Source organism: Vollenhovia emeryi, unplaced genomic scaffold (genome assembly GCF_000949405.1).
Source record: "Vollenhovia emeryi isolate VEMERY1.0 unplaced genomic scaffold, V.emery_V1.0 DF939127.1, whole genome shotgun sequence".
Taxonomy (NCBI): domain Eukaryota; kingdom Metazoa; phylum Arthropoda; class Insecta; order Hymenoptera; family Formicidae; genus Vollenhovia; species Vollenhovia emeryi.
Window position 1 is genome coordinate 1,683,691 of NW_011967239.1, and position 14,853 is coordinate 1,698,543.

Genomic DNA, 14,853 nt, shown 5'->3' on the forward strand with positions numbered 1-14,853 from the left:
CACCGGGTCGATGGCGTGACTCTGGGATCGCGGGGGCGGGTAAGCGAGATTAGCGGTAACAAGAATAACTGTTATTATATTTACTATAAGATACCCGTGTGTATAGCGCTTTCGCACAGATTCCACGTTCGATCCTGAACTTACAGAGTGGCGGAGAGAATGCGGGCGTTAAATGTCACCGAACGATCCCCTTAAATAAGTTCAATATTTTAAGTTCATTGTTGAAGCGCATGAAAATCGAATCGCGGAAAGGACATCGAAGCGTTGTTCGACACGATTTTCCGTCGGAACTCCCTCGTTTAAAAGGATGAAATAATATTCGCAACATGTATGAAATCTGTTCTCGTTCATCGGCCGGAAAGATCTCTCTCATCCCTTTCGCCGCTCCCTTCTTTTTAGCGAATATAATTAACTGACTGCGATGCACAAACGTGGGGTTCGTATAATGATCCAGCCTTTTCTGTTTTTCTCGCCGCTTGAGCGAGGCAGTGGACAAGGAGAAGCATTATTCTGCACGCGAGACAGGTTCGCGCTACATCTATGGACGCTGCCCTAATGATATTCAGCTCGCTTTCTCTTCTAAATCGTTAAAAGTAGCATGGATGCATGGAAAATTAACGCAGCTGGATAGCGTTGGAGCAGATCGGCGGGGAAGATACGCGATTTGTAGCGACACGAACGATTCGTGCGTGCGGGCGCGTAAATCCGCCCGCGAGAAACGATCGCCGATAGCAGGGAGCTTTCCGCGCGGGACCGTTCCCCTGGCACGGATTCCTCGATCCGGCGATCGAGAAACGCAATGCACCTCCGTCGACCCGCCTATCGTGGGAATCTATCACGTGGATCGAACCTGCCTCTTGCTGACCCGCCACGCATACACCGCTAATCCGCGTGTCGAAGGCCTGAACGCGAGAGCCAAGCGCGGGCATGCCGCTACTTTTTAACCCGCTTCTTCTCGCCGCATGCTTCTTACACCGATGAATCAGACATCTATTCATTGAGCATTGAATGCTAAATAACTCGGTCCGCGTAAAAATAGACACGCGTGGTTGTTGCAACTATGCGCAATTTGCATTTTCCTGCAACACGTCCTAGCAGCGTGCACTTGCTTCAATAGGAGCCCACTTCGAGGTTTTTCTTATCTCGATTAATAGTTACGTTGTCGACGAGCGTATTGGCGTTTCATCCTTCCGGCGATAATAGTTAACTTAGGCGCGTTACTTCACTTTTAACTTTTTAACTAAATCCTGTTTACTTATTAACCTACATTATTTCATAACGGCGTTGTTGATTTGCAGTATCACTCGAAAAGGACCCCAAAAAATAGGGTCGAAACGTTGTGTACTAAACTAATTAAATAACTAGCCAGTTGGGTTGACTATAAGTTTCCCTTCTCAATTTTTAATCATTACTGGTGACAGTAACTCTCCTTTCGTCGATAATAGTTAAATTGCGAGAAGAATCGGCGATAAGTCTCGCTAAACGTTCGTTCTATGCGAAACTTTCACGTGGAAACGTGTCAAATTCTTATTACGATTCCATCGCGATTCCCTCGACGTTATCTTAATCTCGCCGAACCAGTCGCGTATCAGGAGTTACGCTTTAAATAATTCGCATAACTCACGCAGGTCGCTCGAGCTACGCATTAATTAATTGAAACTACCGCACCGTTTCTGCGCAATATTACGGTAGAAAGCAGCGTAAACTCACTTTTCGACGTAAACAACAGCGACCATGTACGCAGCGCCTCGCGAAAATGTTATTTGCATCGACTTACCTGAAACAGAAAAAAATTATACACAACGTTAATTAATATTGTGGAAACGTGCCGAATAAATTGCAATTTATTGCGCGCGCCTAAGTCTCCATCCTTTCGACTCTTCAGTCGTGGGGTTAATCAACAACGATTATTGCAGGAAGCGTATGCAAGTAGCGAAAGGTTGCCGCGAAAACTTGCGCGCGATTAGTGCCTCCGCCGCAATTGATGGCCGGCGAGATATCGATCTGTGATATCTCGCCGCTGGCACGGCGAGAGATAAATTCCGAAGTTAGCACAAAGCCACCACGGGCCGACGATTATCGCGACTCTTCGTTTCTCCTCCTACTTCGTTATGCGCGCGATATAATATATCGCGTGAGCACGCAAGCTGCTAAGCAGAATTCGCGGCGCGGTCTCGCGCGCGGAACTTCGTTTCATGCTAGGCTTCGCGGCAGATCCGCGGGTTAGATAGAAGGAAACGTTCGAGCTCGCGCGCCGGCGGAGTCGTCTCGCTGTATACCCTACATTTTGCATCCGTCATGAATACTCAGCATTTAACGGTTATGTTACACTCATTACGCTGAAAAATCGCGCTAAATGCGGCACGCTTTGGACTCGTGCTTCGCGCTCGGCGGCTTCCGCGAACATCTTCCTCGAGAGACATTAATAAATCAAAGGAACTGGAATGCCTTTCCACGGACGTATTACTAAGACTTGAAATGGAATAAAGATTCGAAGAGAGGCTCGACGATTGCAAAATGAGTGGCATTGCCGTTCCATTGAAATGAATTTTTATTTGGACTCTTCCATGGACATATTTCAAGCACGTTAATTATCCCCGCGCTAGTCGCGAGAGTAGAAAGTCCTGATGTAACTCAGGCGACTATCGACGAGAGGAAGACTTAATGCTTCGATTCAACCTTTTGCCCCATGACCGGGAAACACCATAGCGATATCCAGCTTTTCCAAAGTGTCCCCAAACTGTTTTCATCGACAGATAATATTTCATTCCATGTTATACCAAAAAAAAAATCAAGAATTCCAGGAAGAGGTTTTGTGCGTGTGCAAGTACGTTGACACAAAAATTTATAAATAAAATATTTCCATACATTTATTATAGCCATAGTTGGAAATCGTAGTTCAAATTTTAAGAAAATGTTGTGAGTTATTGTTGCAATTAACATTTTCTAATTTACGCAAATGTAATTGGTCTGTCTTGCGACTTCTCGTTTTATAATATATTATATTCGGCGTTGCGATTGACCCAAAAGACTAACAACGCATAAGCAGCGAATTATTTTTTAATTATAACGAATGCTGAAGGGAAAAGCCAGCTGCGCTTTTCCCAATAGCCTGTGAAAAGCAACCGAAAACAATGGCGGTAGTCATGAGCCGGGTGTGCACAATGCAAATGCACTTCAGATCTCTCCTTTCGTACACATGGCCGGAAAGAGAAAGGAGCGAGGACAAACATATCGTTCGCATTCTGCCTATGTCAAATGCAGATTGACCTAGGCCATGGATTATGCGTTTGCGTTAGCACGACGTACGATTCATGACAAAACAAAAGGTACCACAATTTCGTTTGTGTCTCGCATAGCAACAACAAACTGACTCAAATAATCAAGCAACATTCTTTTCAAGCATAGAAATCTCTTTAAATTGCCGGTAATAAATAACAATAATCAAGCTCTTTGGTCGACATTAATCGGCCAGTGGTTTAATACAGAGAATTTATTGCGAAAAATATTACCTCAGCCAGGGTTCGAACCTGGACTTTCCTACTCTCTAGGCGGGTTAGGTGTCTCGGGAGAGTAGGGAAGTCCAGGTTCAAATCCTGGCTGAGGTAATATTTTTCGCAATAAATTCTCTGTATTAAAGCACTCGCCGGTCAATGTCGACTAAAAAGCTTGATTGTGGTTAAACATTCCTTTACAAAACTTGATTACAGTGAGAAACACGATATTTTACATGTCTTTTTATCTTTCGATACTTATATTTTTTTACTTCACATATTTACACATTTTATATAAGTATACAAAATATAAGTTGGCAGAGTCTGAATATCAAAAAGCATTTGCTTCGTTTTCGTAAGATTCTCACTTCTATTTATTTAAATTTCACACGTAGATGCGTGAGACTTTTCTATGCGCCGAGAAACACAAGCTTTCGTCGAGGAAAATACTAATAAGCAGCCCGTGCATGTTCCAGTGTGCGAAAAGCGTGTAGTTAGGCAATATATGAAAAAACGTTTTCCAATTTACCCTACGCCCAACATAATTAAGCCTATGGCTAATCACCGACATCACCGAGAATAGCGTACGCTTAATTAGAAGACGTTGGCCGAGATGATATTTCGCGTTGCGGCTTTCTCGCTATAAATACACCGTAATGCGGTCAGTGCCACGTTAATTAATCAGGGAAAAGAGCATCGTAAAAAACATGCGACATTAATCTGAATATCGCTATGGTAAATTCACACGCCTGTGCAAGAAGCATATCACCTTCCAAAATCTCGAGATGCAATCTTCAATAAAAAAAAAACGACCGTTTCATTTATCAAATAAATAAACTGCCCTCTGAAAACAAAATACTATCTTTGATATCCAGCTGCAATTAACCTGCGCCTCTTACAAGATCATTTTCAAGGTGAGATTTCTCATTAGCCGCGACGCGATTTCTTCAGCGCGCCGATCTTTTTGCGCGCCGCGATACTTTGTATCGCGGAAGAATCGCGCGGGGATTTTAAACGAACTGGTTCGTGCCGCGGGCGAGACGCCACGATGCGTAAGGGGTTAATGACGCGATTCGACGGGTGATGACGCCGGAACAGGCTGATTGCGGAATTCGCCGCGACGAATTTCAATCCACCGTGCCTTCGGTCCTCGGCGCGAGGCGGGTCTCGCAGGGGCATCAGGCCGGCGGAATGCCATTAAGCCGGTTCCATCTCGAGTACCACGGAGTCGTCTCTCTCTCCCGCAGTTTTTCAGCCGTCGAGCGATTACGTATCGCGCAACACGATCGAGTTCTCTCCGACGATCGATGGCGGAGGACTTTCAACCGCACGTGAACGCACTAGCCGGCCTCCGGAGACTTTAGTGCACTTTTCGCCGAACGCGCGACGCCGTACGTGTATGTGTACCTTGCAATTATGGCACTCGGCTGCGAATAAAGCAAGCAACCCGCCTCGCGCTAGACGGGGCAAACGTGCTCCGAATGGTAAAATTATCGCGGAAATTACAATCCCGCGCTCCGAATCGTGAAACTGCTACAGTAGATGATTAGACGATAAGTGAACGAGGGCGATATTATATCGCGGTCTTACGAAACCTGAATTGTACTTGAACCATTATTTTGAAACCTCCTATACGTGTGCGATCAATTTAATAATGATTCGCTATACGAACCTAATCCACATGCGTAATTACAACGTAATTTATAGCTCCACGATTAAAACTGCGGCTAAAAAATACCACGATCAATGATTGAAACTTTCTCCGAAGAATAAGTGCTTTACTAAAGAGCTCTTTTGTGCACGGAGAGAATTTTCTCTTAAAATTTACCCTGAAAATTATGTAATCGTGGGACAACATGGCATTTTGAACAAATTTATGAGAGGTTTTTGAAATTGTACCATACATTCTACCAGTAAAATGTATGATAAAATTTCAAGAAACTCTGAAATTCTTTGAAATGCCGTGTTGTCCCACGCTGTGATTTTCAGGGTAAATTAAAAAAAAAATTCTTTCCCTGTACATCGAGATTAATCAGAGTGCGTTTCGATCCGCACTGTTCTATCTATATTCATATCAACGATTATATTCTATTTCGACCATTAACCGAGGTTTATGAGCGATAAATACAACTTTTTACATTTCTTACAGATTTCATCAAAATTAATAGCTCACGGAGCGGAAGTAATAATCGATCGGAGTATTAAGGCCGACCTATTTCATCCAGCGTTTCCATCTTGGCTCGTTACAGCGTAATACACTCGCTCGTAATTATAGGTCGTTCGCTCGAGTTTGTTTAGCGGTGTGCAATTCATTAGAACAAATCTCTCGCTTCCTTCGCGTGGCCGAGATAAATCGCATCTCTACGCGTGCTACATCGTACACTAGACTTGTTATTATCAACATGTGTACGCGAAATATTGCGCAATAATTACGCGAGTCGACTTAACACCATGTGTGCTACTCTCGTAGCTGCCGACCAACTCGTCGATTATAAATCTGGACGCGGTTTATTCTGTACGAGTGAACGCAAGCGAGAAATTTTTAAGACCTGGGAGGGAGATTGTACGATTTATATGAGCATGTACTATACATAATGAAAAAATGCCAGTGTTTTCTTGACCATACTTGGCATCCTTTAACAATGCAGAAAATTTATTGCGAAAAAAATATTACCTCAGCCAGGTTTCGAACCTGGACCTCCATACACTCCAGGCGGACGTCCTACCAATTCGGCCACCGAGGCACGTGATAATATTTGTCACAATAACAGAACATAGATGTTGTCTACGTGTATATTTTCGAATTTTGTAAACTGCACGCCCCTCCCCCCTTTCCCAATTGTGTGGGAAACACGACAATGATGAATAATCGACTAATCAGAATACACAGACAACCCTTATCGGCGCGTAGTTCACAAAAGTCGAAAACACACACGTAGACAACATCTTTACACTGTTATTGCGACAAATATTATCATATGCCTCGGTGGTCGAACTGGTGAGACGCCTAGAGTGTAGGGAGGTCCAGGTTCAAACCCTGGCCAAGGGTTAATATTTTTCGCAATAAATTGTCTGTATGGTTAAAGATGCCGGGTATGGTCAAGAAAACACTGACGAAAAAATGTACAAGACGCAGACAGGTAATTGGAGCTTAAAGTTCAAGCACGTGTGAGCCGCTCTAGTGTCTTCTTGTTACAATTGATCAGACGTACCTAGATCGGACTGTCCATACTTTGCGACCATTGCGACTACCATTGTGAGTTGATGCTCGTTTCGTCAGTCGTTCACACTAGCCACCGGAAGTAACGGGGTGTGTTCAAGGTCTTTTCACGGGAGGGAATCGAGACCGAGGAATTATTCCCGAAATTATTCGATCGTGAAGAGCCGAGAAAGGTAAGCGGAACGGCGCGTTTCCGAGTGTTACGAACCCTCGGTGAGTGCGCGGTGAATCACCCAATTTAGGACACTGTGTAGGCACGTACTTCGTTACGGAGAGATCGAGAGCAATTTATGTCGTCGTGTTAAAACTGATTTCACATAGGCCTCGCACTGAGACCGCAAACGAGAGTTTCTGCTTTGCTTTATATTTAACGATACGTAAAATGTGTCAAGAAAATTGGCGAGATATCGAAACGCATCAGTATGATAATATTAATCGATGCAAAAAAGAATGTACGAAAAAGAGAACTGAAATGCAATGTATTTGAATGTTTGATCGGAGCAAGTGGCGAGGGACTTCAGATGAGATGCGCGTATTGTAACATTCTGAATGAATTTATGCGAGTAGAGCTGAATAAATAGAACACGTGACACACAGTATCATAGCTTCACTTTATGGCAGTTTGCAAATTTGCGGAGTGACGCGCGGACAGTCACTTTGTGCGATGATGTAACGGCGTTTACCAAGCAGACAATATTAAAATGCAACGTGATTCACTGATCATTGACATTTGTTCTCTTCTATTTAGCATCTATTTACTTTCCACTCTGCCTTCGCCACTGGCTTCGTTCAATTCTTATTCTCGCGATGTATATTGTACTTCGGGCCGGATTTTCTAGCGCGCACTGTAACAACACCATCGAATCTTTCGTTCCCTCGGCAACGTGGACCACAGAGATACTGAATATTCGCGAAATTGCTCGGTGCCTCACTGAGAAAGGGATCGCGAGACCGGAGCGCCGAAAGGCGCGATTTCTAGACTTGGGAAAGTCACGGAGACCGCGGGATTCTCCTTGTAGTCAAACGAAAACGCGCGCACTGACCCCGGCGAATCACACGATCGACCGTGATTACTTGTGCACGCGCGCTCGCGAAGGTCGGGGAGAACTACGGAACCTCGTTCGCGCGTCCTTGACTTTCGCGCGGAAGACGCATAACCAACTGGCGGTCTGGCTGGCTCGTGCGCGCTCGAATCCAGGATCGGGACGGACGAGATTCGCTCTACGGCTGCGTGAAGCCGAGTGCGCCCGGCCTCCACGATGAATCAAGTCCCCCCCGTTCATCCCGAGTCGACGTACCGCGGCCTCCCCACCCGCCTTCCGTCTCTTCCGTTTGCATTGCTTTTTCTGCCCCCGCGAAAAATAGTGCAACGAATGACGGCCGTCGCGACGGACTCCCAGAGGGAAGAATTCGGGAATTACTGTCTTCAGTCGTGAGACTTGGTTGCGAACGATGCAACAGACCGGTCGCGATTCCATTCAAATCATATCGATCCGAAATGCGTCATCGAGCTCTTTTAGACACGCTTCGCTTGATAGAAATGTCGAGATCACTATGGCCTGCAATGCCATACGCTCCAATGCGATTTATGATAAGACCATCTTGGGAAACTCGTATTTGAAAATAGTCGGGAGAACTTAGAGTATTGGAATATCGAAGTGAATTGATCTATGGTAATTCTTGAGGAAATGCAACGCTCTCAACCTGCGCGCACCTGATGTTCAGAAAGCAGTAAATAATGTTGTCGAAGTGGCAGAGAGAGAGAGAGGGGGGGGGGGGCAAGGAAGAGACTAGGAACGAGAGACACGAGGCCTGCACTTGATCCATCTGGACATTTTCTTTTTTAGCTACAAGTGTTCGAAACGACCTGTGACGACATTAAATAGGCAACATGCCAGTGACCGAGTTAAGCAACGCGTCAAGAGTGCACGCGAGATCCATGTTAATACTTGATGAATCCTAATCCTATTTTTACGGCGTAACATCTAATAGAATCACTTGAAACATACTTTTACATAAAACGCCGAGTGAGTCAATTCAGCAGAGGTACGTGCGAGGATGCCTTGAATAAATCAAGATTTTATCTCCTTTCAGACTTGTTGGATTGAAAATAATAAATAATAAATAGGATTCAGAAACAATAGCGAGACTCATTCCCCGTTTAACTTCTTACGCATTTTAATTTTACGTAATCTTAAGTTAAAGCCTATTTATCCAAGATACTCAACGTTTTAAGACTACACATAATTAAATTTCTATTGCAAAAAAGAATTAACGTTAAGTTGACTAAAAAAAATTCATGAAAGGGCAAGTTTATCCTCGCTGCTGACAAATGCTTCATCGGACGATTAGTCACCCGTTTATCCGACTATCTCGACGCAAAGTGGCAGAAGGCGGTGCTTTTGCCACGCGAAGCGGCTGCGATAAAGGGAGGAATGACGTCCCCGTCGCGGAAAGAGTAAAAAATTGGCCGTGGCGCTGCGCGGATAATTAGCATGCTCGCGAGCATAAGTCACGATTTCATACTGCACGAGCGTGCCACATGCCGCGCGGACGAGCGATGCGCGGAGCACAACTTTCACGGAGCGGCCACGGGCGGAATTGCTCGGCGGACAACAAATGACCGACGGTGCCCCGACGCGTGTATAGAAATCGGATGATGAACGGGGTTGGTCGAATCGGACCGACGTTCGTCATGCGATTGCGTTTAGCGCACGGACGTGCGGAGACGTGACTGCGAGAGGAGGTTTCTTCGCCGGTAGGAGAGATTTTCCTTCCAGGCGATTTCTAAGTCGGACGTGCAAACGCATGGACGGCGGCGATGCGAGAGATCTGATCGAAAGAATCTATTACTGTCGCGGTAGACGTCGGCAGGAATTTCCTGGCGGATCAATATGCAAACGTCGATCTGTTCGAACGCGATATGAATTGGGAGAAATTTACGCGATTGTATCATTGTATCGTTTATGGTATTGTTCCTTGTACTGTCTTAGGGCTATCGCACACAAAATTGCACAGCATAGGAACTGTCTAAACCAATGAGCATCGAGCATTGAGTTGCCATATTGATAACATGCTCATTGGTCTAGACGGTCTTACGTTACGCATACGCGGTTATGCGATTTTGTGTGCGACGGCCCTTATTCATTCATACCTGGACTTGCATTTTTATCACCATTTTTATCATCTATACAAATCACTGAGTTTCAGGCTGTATATCACTACAGACTTCTATAGAAGCTGTGTGAACTACAGCCTGAAACTCATCGCTGTATAAATGGGAATAAAGATTATAAACACGTGGATCCTAGTAAAACTGAGGTCCAGGCATTAATGAATAAGAGTGTACGATTCGGTTTTGTTTATTGCGCGATGCTGAAGTACAAGATGTCGGCGGCAGACGATATAAAGATAGGAAGAAAGAAGAGGACAGGCTAACGATAATGTTCAAGGTAGCCTCGTGCTATCACATGCAGGATAATTTTCATTTCGCAAAGAGGTTCGATAAACCGGCTCAATGACATCGGCGACAATGACGAGACGAAACATTTTGCGAAGAAGATACGGCTATCGCGTAACAGGACGTCACTCAACTCGGGGCGAGTTGTCGTGAGACAATGACCAAGAAGCCGGAAATCGATGTCCTGTTTGAAGAGAAGAAGAAGAAAAAGCGGTATGCACGTTTAGGTTCTCTCGACAAGTAAGATATTTAATAAGAGCATAAGGACCATTCATTATGAAACGTGACAGGCATAAAATAAAACTTGCAACGCACAGATAAAAGCGTAAACAAATTCACGTACATTGTGTAAAAGAGGATTTGCAACGCCAATTACTTATTACGCACGTTATCAACCGAATGCTTACGAAGAACAGGTCTCAAAGAGAGGACGAGAGTAGGAAAAAGATTTCAGGTTTGCCCAAATGGATTACCCAAGATTATTCCACGGAAGGGGCAATCTGAAATCCCAAGAGATTTCTTTTAAAAGGGGGGGAAAAAGGAGAACGAAAGAACGAGGCGTCGCGTAGCAAGCGAGTATGCAAATATCGGGAGCACGCGAAATCGCGGATTGTTAATTCGGCGCAGATAAAGCTCGGTCCAGACGACCGAGCGCGAATGAATAACTCGGTTCAACGAATGCGAACAGTGTCGCGAGCACTTGCCGTAAGCAAGCTGTTCATTCGCGTTTACTCGCGTTTCATCTCCGAAATCCGGTATAAGGCGCCTTCGGGTCCGTCAACAAGCGTTACAATAAAATAATCCGGAGGGGGGATGCGTCATCGATCGATCAGTCTTGCGTTTTAATTACGTCGACAAGCGATACCGAGGCCGGAATCTTCATTTCGATCGTTTGCACGTTATCCTCAATTCGGTCAATGCGCGGGGAAAGAGCCCACCTCTCCGGCGGTGAAAGAAGCGTCGACCGAAAAACCACCATCCGGCTGATGCGATTACGTAACGGTGTTAAAATAATTAGTGCGTATTACGTAGCGCTGCGCTGCGCGCGGTCGTAATTGGCGGGCGCTGCATGTCGGCGTGGCGGGAACACGGCCGCGTTACGGACCCACGATACGTCGCGATGAAACTGGTGGACTTTGAACGCACGAGATGCAAATTTTCTCGTTGCGCCGTCTTCTCGCTAGCCCGCTACTTCGATCCCGGCTGCGCGGCCCACTCTCGTTTAATAAATTCCAATTTATCCCACAGCGGCGCGAAATGAAAATAATTTATACGAGACAAGCGGAACCACGCACGAGAAAGTGTATCGAAACGAAAGGTACTTGGCTAAATAAATTATTACTCTCGATCGGCTATCTATTGTTGCTCAGGCAGTTACAAATTGTCCGATATGATATCTGGAGATAAGGTGGGGAGAAATGAAGATTAAAAAGAGGAAAAAAAACCCAATCTCCGCGGCCTGAGAATTCCGTGGCGCGCTTAAGCGTTGAGCAAAGTCGCGCGGCAAAAATTTATATTATATCTGCATATCCGAGGCAACGAGATTCGCGGAGTAGTGAGTCATTGTACAATATCGATCCGCCTACATTGAGCAATCCGCGTGCTCGCATATACTCTAGAGTTCGCGCCGGACTTGCACCTATCGGTACATCGGGGACGCGCGATGAGACGACGAGACACGAAACGGACGATTCATTAAAGCCGACAACGCGACGAGCCGCTTCCCGCTGCCGATTCCGACCGGCAGCCGGCGAATGTCGATCCATTTAAAGCGCTTCACGCCGTTTCCTGTTTATTACGCCCCTGATGTCGGCGCGATCAATTGTTACGTGACCCTGACGAGGGCGGGGTATCACGCGAAATCGCGCTCGTTACTTACGAATTAGCCTAATGTACCCTCTGTTCCAAAAATTAGACGGAAAGTCTGTCATTAGTGCTGCCCCGGCAGTGAGAGAATCGCACGAGCCCATTGCCTGCGCACGCATATGTACTCGATACCTTCTATGTATTATGTACCACACGGCACCTTCGTGAATGAGGCAATGTACAATGTTGAAACGAAAGCCAGCACGATACTATTTTTCCTACTGGATTGGCTTACGAGAGCCAATACGTGTATACTTGGCGCGAGACACCGTGCCTCTTGACTCAGCAGTCATTGGTCATTTCCCTTAAGTCTTAGGCCCGGTCTACAATGGAGTCGTTAGTCGTTAGTCAGAAGTCCCAACTATGTGCCGATCCTTTTTCTTTCTGGGTGGAAGACTAACGACTAACGACTCATTGTAGACCAGGCCTTAGACCCGGTCTACAATGAGTTGTTAGTCGTTACTCAGAAGTCAGAACTGTATGTCGGTCCTTTTCCTTTCACCAGCAAAGAAAAAGGATCAACATATAGTTCCGACTTCTGACTGACTTCTGCTTAAGTTGCCAGTCGTTAGTCAGAAGTCAGAACTATATGTCAATCCTTTTTCTTTCCGGGTGAAACTGGGTCTAAGGCCCGGTCTACAATGGGCTGTTTGGTCCTTAGTCAGAAGTCAGAACTATATGTCGGTCCTATTTCTTCCACCCAGAAAGGAAAAGGATCAACATAGTTCCGACTTCTGACTAACGGCTAAACAACTCATTGTATACCAGGCCTTAAGTTTTAGTGCTTAAAGCCAACGGCACACGATACTATTTTTCCTACTGGATTGCTTACGAGAGCCAATCAGGGTGCAGAGTTCTTGATCAGGTGACTTAAGGCTAAATCCTGACTGGCTCTCGTAAGCAATCTAGTAGAAAAAAATAGTATCGTGTGCCGTTGGCTTAAGTTTTGTTCGTGTGTCTGGGCCTTAAATCCTGATTAGCTCTCGCAGCCGATCCAGTAGGAAAATTAGTATCGTGCGCCGTTGGCCGAAGCTTCAGACTCGCTACGAGGAATAGAGTTATCTTGGCATTTTGATTCGAAGTCGTTGTGTCGATCTAGTCGCGTCGATCTAAATTGAAGATGAATACGCGTGGCATGAGCGGGATTACAAGGCACGAGAACGAGGCCGATACTCCCGTACTTCGGCTACTTTCGCGTGTCCACGTGTCCATTATTATAAATTGCCTTTCTTGAAGTATACGGCACGAGAATTCGACGTTGAAGGATTAACGCTTGGAGACGCGCGATGGAATTATCCCGCGAGTCAATAATAAACGGATGGATTTTGAAACGCAGCCTCGGAGACGGAAGCGGGCAACAATGCCGTCCCATTACCGAGAGAAGGCAGTCATACGGGTGTTACGGGAATAAATAACTGCAACCTACTTAAGCGTCTTTGTTACACGCTGCTACTCGCGCAACGAACAACTATCAATCTGAAACACAGGCGCGAACGCGGTGCCTCGAGTGATCGAATTGACAGCCTTGTGCTCGATGAAAGGGACGAAGCCGGGCTACTCGGTGTAACGAGCTGTGGCTGCGAGGCTCGAGGAAATCAAGGTTCATCGTTACAAATCATTCCAACGAGATGTTTTTGACTGCCGCAATTAGGTAATTATGCTAAAAAATTTAATTACTACAATGTCAACATTACACTCGCGTCCCACCTCGTCTTTCTGAATGTACGTGGAAAAAATGAGGCGTCAACAAGATCGGTGTAATTAAAATAAAATCGTTGAAACAACATCAGTGTTAATAAAAGAAAAACATCAGATAGTTGTCTCAATAATCTGGGTATTTAGTTTAATGCTTAAAATTAAAATCCATAGGATGTACAATTGAGTGAATTATTTGCGGCAGCCCGTGACGTTAACGTTTAATTTAAGCAACTTTATTATATTTAAATCAACAACATTTTTTCCCTGTACGAATCGAAGTATTTGCAAAACAAAAATAAAATCGTACAATGTTAACTTAAAAGAACGTTAATGCTGCGAAAATAGATTTAAAGTGACGGTAAAAAAAGATTATTCACACGTTACGTTTATCCCTCCCGTACTCATGTTTTATACAAAAGTTTAACAAAGTGTGTTTAACACTCGACGGGATTTGTTGGAACTTTGCCCCTCAATGGAAATGAATACGCAAATGCTGTAGCATTTGCAAGAGACAAGATCATTGTCGAGAGAATGCAGTTAACAATAAGGTACGGTGTAAAGCTGTCATCGATACAATGCATAACGAAAAAAATAGGGATGCTTTCGAGGAGGAATAAAAATGGACAACAAAAGAACGTAAGGAACGGGACAATACTGTTTTACATAAAAATACACGAACGCCTTCGTGTTTACAGGGGGGAGAAAATTCCATAATGCGTTTAAACCTAGCCGTGAACTTCGAGCAATTAAAATGCAGCGCGAAGTTACGTCACAATGTTACGCGCGTAAAAGAACGCAAAGTGCAGAATCATTGTGACACAGTGAGCGAGGCAGATGCGGATAATAAAAATGTCTCGACGGAATTACTTGAATTCATTTCGGGGCTCGGTATCCGTACGAAAAAAAAAGAAAATGCATGTGCGCGCTCAGCCGACTTCCTTCCGTTAAAAAATCGCTGAACCATACCGACAAACGTGAAACCATCTGGCGGATACGCGTGCGGCCGATGCTACTTACAACGCGGAAACCGCATGCACACGGTGTTCCTAAGTGCGCTCTGTACCCTTCGATCGTATTACATGCGGCTGCACGCACTGAGAGAAAAGTGCGTAGTA

General features: G+C 45.1%; 1 protein-coding gene across 3 annotated transcripts in view; it reads right to left on the reverse strand.

Annotated features, from left to right (window-relative positions):
• LOC105568792 (MAP7 domain-containing protein 1-like) overlaps positions 1-14,853 on the reverse strand; it is a 156,393-nt gene that overhangs the window by 137,849 nt on the left and 3,691 nt on the right. Inside the window, exon 1 of one of the 3 annotated variants that reach the window (XM_012024753.1) lies at positions 6,707-7,963. The exons of the other annotated variants lie outside the window; for them this stretch is intronic. Coding sequence (XP_011880143.1) covers positions 6,707-6,749 — 43 coding nt within the window. The 5' untranslated portion in view covers positions 6,750-7,963. Of the gene's footprint in view, positions 1-6,706; positions 7,964-14,853 lie in introns of those variants that run through there. 3 annotated transcript variants of the gene reach the window in all.